The sequence below is a fragment of the Solanum dulcamara genome, chromosome 6 (assembly GCF_947179165.1).
Source record: "Solanum dulcamara chromosome 6, daSolDulc1.2, whole genome shotgun sequence".
NCBI classification, from domain to species: Eukaryota; Viridiplantae; Streptophyta; class Magnoliopsida; order Solanales; family Solanaceae; genus Solanum; species Solanum dulcamara.
Genome location: NC_077242.1, coordinates 3,345,781 through 3,353,411, shown reverse-complemented (window position 1 = coordinate 3,353,411; position 7,631 = coordinate 3,345,781). Strand labels below are relative to the sequence as shown.

At 25.2% G+C, this 7,631-nt stretch overlaps 1 protein-coding gene across 1 annotated transcript; it reads right to left on the bottom strand.

The window, feature by feature from the left end:
* Window positions 1-441: 441 nt before the first annotated feature.
* LOC129892580 (transcription factor bHLH120-like) lies at window positions 442-3,851 on the bottom strand. The gene is made up of 3 exons (XM_055968158.1): window positions 3,480-3,851; window positions 1,279-1,620; window positions 442-514 (listed from the first exon to the last, which is right to left on the bottom strand). Exons 1-3 carry the CDS (start codon window positions 3,849-3,851, stop codon window positions 452-454), a joined length of 777 nt encoding a protein of 258 aa, XP_055824133.1. The 3' UTR covers window positions 442-451.
* Window positions 3,852-7,631: the final 3,780 nt, after the last annotated feature.

Sequence of the window (7,631 nt, the reverse complement as noted above, 5' to 3'; positions counted from 1 at the left end):
TATTCATATATATTTGGTGTATATTCATGTATATTTAGTATATATTTCATGTATAGAATGTACCATAATGTATATTCAGTGTATAATTCATGTATAAGTTATCCATATTGTATAGTCAGTGTATACTTCTATAACTTTTGGCAAGCTATAGTGTATAGTCACTGTATATTTTTTATGATTTTTGACTATTTTTATGTAAATAAAATATGACTATATTTATTGTAAACTAATTAGTTTATTGTATATATTTGAAATTGTCCTTTTATAAGTAGCTAGGAATAGTTTTTATGTAAACACAAAAGAGAATCACTAAGGTGTGTCCGGTATGAAGAGAAATATTTTTATGAAAAAAATAAATAGACTTTTTTATTTCTTTTCTTATGAAAAATAATAATTTAAATGTACATCAAACAAAAAAAGTTTAAATTCAGAAAATCCCGAAATATTATGCCTAAGATATACTCATTAACTTGGATCGTAGCATTGCAAGATCAATATCCCCTCTTGTATTAACCTGCACATAAATAAGTTCCAAATATATTCAGTTCTTTCAATTAGGTCACTGCATATAAAGATTAGACTCAACAGATTGAGATTTCAACACACACAAAGTCAATCTAGGATTCTATTCTCCTCAATAGTACTCTCTCCGATTCATTTTGTTTGTATGATTTTAATTTCACATGGAGTTTACAAAAGTAATTTTTTTTTTATAAATCTTATGATTTTAAATTAAAGATATGTAAAATATATTAAATATACTTTAATTTTATGATCTTAAGCATGTCACTCTGAAAGTTAGAATTAAAGAGTTGCAAAAACAATAAATATCCTTTTTGAAACAAAGTAGGAAAAAACTAAATAGGAAAAACAAATTAAAATGGCTAAGGAGTAATATATAGGGTTTAACTACCCCTCACCTCAATTTAATTATTGTGACAGTTTATCTCAGTTCAAGAAATAAATTAAGAGTTTTGAAATTTATAGACTCGACTATATATCATAATATTTGTATGTCTGTAAAACTTTTGAAAATTGGAGCCTTAAACATACAATAACATTCACATGGTGAGATAGAATTTTTCACTATAAGGGAAACATGAGTAGTGTAAAGTTAATTATTTTTAAATATAAATATGTGTCATTTCTTTCTGAATTAATTAATAAATAAAATATGTCACATAAAATGAAATAAACGAAGTAATATACATGGTATAATTTTTTTTTTTTTGTATTCACCTACACAAAAATAAGAAATAACTTAGTTTAGCAGCTTACCTTAGATTGAATGATGTGAATAAGCCTTCGATTAATTGTGGAGGAAACACAACAATTAACAATAAGTCCTCCTTTCATAACAACTTTAAGCACTTTTGAAAGAGAAATCCCTCCTTTTATTGAAATTTCCACTCCTCCATTGCATGATTTCACTATTATTCTATCTCCATCATCGTCACTTAATTTCATAGAGGAAGAAGATGGTGCCAATTGAGAGCTACAAATAACATTTTTTATATCTTTCAATTTTTCTCTTTTTATTTCCAAGTCCTCTATATTCTTCCTCAAGTCTTTTACATAATCCACAATCTCTTCTAGATGATCAGATATAGATCTCTTTCCCTGTATCATCATTAGAAAAAAAATGATTTATATTATAAGAATTACCACAAAAACTAGTTCTTGAAATGACAATTGCCTTACAAGATGATATAAAAATAAATTACCATGTAATTAAAATTGAACATCTAAAATATGGACAATATAATATATGGGGCACAATACCGATAAACAGCAAAATGGGATGGACCTGCTGACTAACAATAATACCATGATAAAAAATGAACCTTGATCGTAGTTCAATCTCAACAAATTAGCTTGAGATGAGAATGTTCAAAAATAATATAAGAAAACAAATTGCCCATCTTATACCAATGTTGGACTGTAATAGTTTCTCACTTGGAACATATAAGAGATAAGTGTCAAAAACACATCTAAACTATCCTTTTTTTTTGAGTTTCATATCTAAACTATTGGGAGTCTGAGTTTCATACCTAAACTGTTATTTATTAGTTTGAGAAACACACATCTCTATTTTATTACACTCTCATCATGGTGTGTGTACTGCACTCTCTCTTTCATATAAATTTTTTTGTCACATCACATTCTACATGGACAAAATATTCCACCTTAACAAAAATTAAATAAATTATTAGAATTAGTTAAAATTAAAGATTAAAGTATTACTATCTTCCGCCCAAAAAAATTATAAAATAAAATAAAAATATTTTTCTTACCTGACTCCGCCACTTTCTCTCATCATACCCCCCATTATTTAGTTTTAATTTTATTTATTAAATTTATTTTATAAAAGTTTTTTAAAAAATTCTTACTTCACCTCCCGCTCCCCTTCATAGAATAATTTAGATATTTTCTTAAACCAAAAAAAAATTCTACCCCACCCCTCCTAACCCTCCGTTTTCAATTTTTTTTTTCTTGTTTTGTGTTAGATATATACATATGATTTTTGAAAAATATTTTTTATTTGCTGCAATACTTTTCTTCAAATAAAATTTTTATTTCTGTTATATTCGGTACGCAAGTAGAAAAAATATTTTCCTAAACATTTATGTACATATCTAATACAAAATGAGAAAAATATTTAATATATATATATATATATATATATATATATATATATATATATATAAATTAAGAGCGGAGGGATAGATTAGGTGAGTATAATTTTATTTTCAAAAATAAAAAATAAAAATAATAACATTTTTTAGGAAGAGGTGGGGGAAGGGGTGAAGTATGAATTTTTTTTTATAATATTTTATAAAAGAGATTTTAAAAAAATAGAGATGGTGGAGTGCGTGAGCAAAATATTTTTTAATTTTAATTTTTTTTCAAAAAGTAATTTCTTTTATAAAAAAATAATTTCTTTTTTTGGGATAGAAACACTTTAGTCTTTAATTTTTAACTAATATTAATAGTTTATTTAATTTTTGTCAAGGTGTAATATTTTATCCATGTAGAGAGTGTATTACATACACTATGAGATGTGTTTCTGAAAGTAATAAGTGATAGTTTAAGTATGAAACTCATAAAAAATGATAGTTTATGTGTGTTTTTGACACATATAATATATTTAACACGATAGAGATCTTAATCCATTTGACGCGTATGGTTTGGGGAAAATGTTTTTCATAAAAAAAGTCATAAATTTGATGTTTGATAAGAAATGAATATTGAGCATAAGTCGACTTCAAACACTAGTTGAACGGTGAGGACCGGCAACCAATCAAGCCTCCCACAACTCATGTGGAACAAACTCGGCTATGTTTGATTTGTCAAAGAATATTTTCATTGACCAAGCAAACACGGAAAACATTTTTTGAAAAAAAATTAATGAAAATATTTTTATGTTTATGTTTGTGTCAAAACACACACACAAAATATAAATAAAATGTTGTACTCACCATGAGATACTTGGAAGGAATAAGAAGGCGCAAACGTTGGTAAAGCTTAGCCATATCGCACCTTCTTTGCCTTTCAACATCTCTTCTCATAACTTTCTTCTTCTCCACTACTTTTTCTTTATCTTGAACTTGATCAACAATAATATTAATATTCTTGATCAAAATTGGTTTCTTTTTAATCACATGATTGGTGACAATTGGTTTCTTTGTAGGCACATGATGAGTACTTGTAATGACAAAATTAGAGTTTTGTGTTTGTAATGAAAATGATGAATCTTGATTTTGAAGAGTAGTCGGAGGTGGCGGAGGAGGAGAAGAAAGAAAGTTGAATAGTTGATCTAATTGGCCAAAGTCAAATTCGGAATCATCCATTATTTTTTTTGTTTTAGCTCAAGATGATTTTTTATTTATTTATAATACGATGAACTAATCGAGATTTTATAAGATCTCTTCGGATTTCGTACGTGGGAAAGTATTATATTTATAAAGCAATTATTTCAGCTCTCAACATCAATGAAATTAAGGAACTTTTTAAATGTATAACAGAGTAATCAGACAATAAAATAATGAAAGATAAAAGGCACAAGTAAAACAGTCACATGATCAATGTGCCATAATATTTACTTACTTTTTCTCTTAAGCCTGGTTGGCCATGTAATTATATGATCAGCAGGTAATTAAGTGTAATTGATAGAGGATAATTACACTCTCTAATTCAAAGAAGGAGGTTGTGAATTAGTGTAATTACAAGTTGATTACTTTTAAATTTTTTATTTTTATTTATTTTTTCTTTTTTTCTTTTAATTTATTTTTATTACTATTTTAAATTTTATTTTTCTAATATTTTTTAAAAATATATTTTATATTTTTTATAATTTATATTTCATTTCATTCTCATTCTCAACATTTACTTCATGTGATTCCATGCAATTTTTCGTATTACCCTTTTTTAATTCTATATTTTTTTTTAATAAGCATAATTTTATTAGTTTTCTAATTTTTAAATTAAAGTAGAAGTCATTATTGAATAAAGTTATAGACTTATGGTTTCTTTTCTTTTAAATCATATTTATGTATGTTTCGTTGAAATTTGACATAACAATAGAATTATATTAAAACTTTTATTTTGAATTTAGAACTTATGTTATATTTTCAATTTCATTTATTTTAGGAGTATTGACTTGATATTTTACATTACAAGTCATTTATTTTTTAGTTAGATTTGATAAATTATCTTTTTGTCAAATGATTTAATAATTTTATGACTTATATTTATAATACTAATATTTTTGTCAAACATGCATTTCATGAAGCTCAAGAAAATCTTGTATTTTTAGTTTTTATGATTAATTTAATAACAATATACTAATTTAAAAAATAAAAATAGATTATTTTTACAATATTAGTAAGAACGTATGTATATTAATTAATATATTTTCAAAAGACAATATATATCTTAAATATTTAATTTAATATCATTTATAAAAGCTTTTATTTGTCTAATATGAATTTTAAGTTTAGATAATTAACTTTTATTTTTAAATTTTAATATAACTTTTTAATTACACTTGTAATTACACTATAATTATATTATGACGAATAAATATGTCATTATAATTATTAAATTATGTAATTATTAAATTAATAATTACTATCCTAGTAATTACATCAATTCCAATTATTAAATGGCTTTCCAAACAATACCTTAGATTATGTGATATACCAATGCTGTTTCTGTCCACATATTATCCTACTTTTTTATTTTGTTAATTTTCAGTCCTTTCACTTAATTGATCATAAATGTTTGACTTTTGGTTTGACAGATTCTGTAAATTTCGTCCAAAAATGTAGTCCCTTCGGATTTTTTTACTTAGTCTAATATACTAAAAATAAATTTTCCGTTTTATTTACAAATTCAATAATATTTATTATTAGATAATTATATTTTATAACTTATTAGTAGTTAAATTCAAATTTTCAAATTTCATGCAGGTAATAAAGAGTATCGTAAAGATATGACCTTTGGGTCTAACTCAACCCTAAAAACTAGCTTTTCAAGTCCATATAAACAAACCACCAGTCTATTTCTCAACAATTGTGGTCTTTTCAACCTACTATAACACCCCCTTCACGTCAGTCCTAACTGAAGCGTGGACCGAAAGTCCAAACGGGGATTAATCTGTCTCTGATAAAATAAAGGAAAAACTAAGTTCATGCTCCATAAAAGTAAATTAATTACAAATAAATATTCCTTTACAATTCATACCCAAGACATGAGATTCGCGAGCAAGATATCGTTGCAGTATCAATATACTAACATGGTATCATTGAGGCTGCTTCAGTCCTTAATGATACCACCACAATATATCTATATATTGTCATGGTGTCATTGATATCTACTTCAATTCTGCAGCTACATCTCCATGAAAACTATCATATACTAGCATGGTATCACTAAGGATCGTTTCATACAAATGTTGAATGATACCATCAAAGTATATATACTATGATGGTATCATAAAGATTTTCTTAATTCATTTGATATCACATGAATGATACTACTATAGTATATTCGTATATTATAATGATATTGAAAATCCTTAATAAGACACTTTTAAAATCCTCAATGATACCATAACAATATATTGATACCTTGTCGGTATCATAAAGGATTGAGCTCTTTTTTAAGAAATAAAAATAAAATAATTAAGAGAAAATTATTAAAATCACAATCTTATTTATTAAACTAATTAGTAAATATATTCTTTGTGATACTCCGTCGATATGTTAATATCATATCGATATCATCTAGAACTTAGCTTAATCCTCTGTGATACTCCATCGATATATGATACCTTATCGGTATCATCAAGGGAGGACGGTGACGTCAGTATGATGTCAGCGTGCGAATTTAAAAATAATTAAAAAAAGTACAGGGGTAATTAGTTTGGCCGAAGGAGTCTATAAAAAAATTATTTAGAGAAGGAGTATGGAGTGGTAAATAATTTATTTAAAGAATCCATTTTATATAATTTTCCCTAAAATAATAAACATGTTTATGTGGAAAAATTGTAAGGTTTGTAAAATCGTCTAATAAGAGAGTATATTTGTAAATAAAAAAGTTAAAAAGGCCAAAATGCAAGATATGATGCAATTAGCTGACAGGCTTCAGACAAATTAATATATATCTTTTTATAGCAGTAAACAAATCCCTCCGTCTCATATTATATAGTTATCAAAATTACTAAAAAAACTTTATCTCAAAATATTTATTATTTTATAAAATTAAAGCAATTTTTTTTTCGTTTCACCCTAATACTACTGAGTACTGATTACTTCCTCTGTTCTATTTCCTTCATAGACGTACATGTGTTGGAAAATAAAGAAAGGAAAAGGCACAATTGACAAAACTTATAATTAAACACAACTTTATTTTCAACTTCAATTTCATATCCCAATTTTAAATAAAGTAAAAAAAAAGAATATATGGCCAAAACCTACTTAGTATTTCGTACCATATTGATGAAATTTGTTTGTTACATTATGATTAATTGATTATTTAAACTTTGCTCAAATGGTCAACATTTTTTGTCTAATGAAAAGTCTATGACTCCATAAATTGTTGGAAGTTTCTTTAAAAATAAATAAATTAACATACCTTATTCCATTATTTTTTTACAAATTAAATATTTGATATGTTAGAATTGAATTTACTTGAATATTACTTAATTGTATTGAATTTTACGTCAAGACAATATATATCATAAATATAACACAATGGTAATTTTAATAAAGAACATCTCATATAAAAAAGTATTAAGCGAAACACGATCATAACACTTATTTGTACCAAATAACTTCAAATTAATGTCTCTATACATCTTACCAACTTAACTAAATTGAGATGTTCAACTTTGCTAATTCAAGAAATATCTAATCCTTTTGTGTTGAACACTAAATCAAGTTAGTCCAATAGATTTGCCAATATTTTTTTTATTGAATTAGCAATTTAGCTAAATAGGATCAACTTTTGTCTTTAAATTTATAACTTAAATGTATTATTTAATAGAGTAATATCTATATTATTATTTTTTAGGTTATATAGGACTATACGCGCACATATACATAGAAAAATCAGTGCATTTTTTAAAT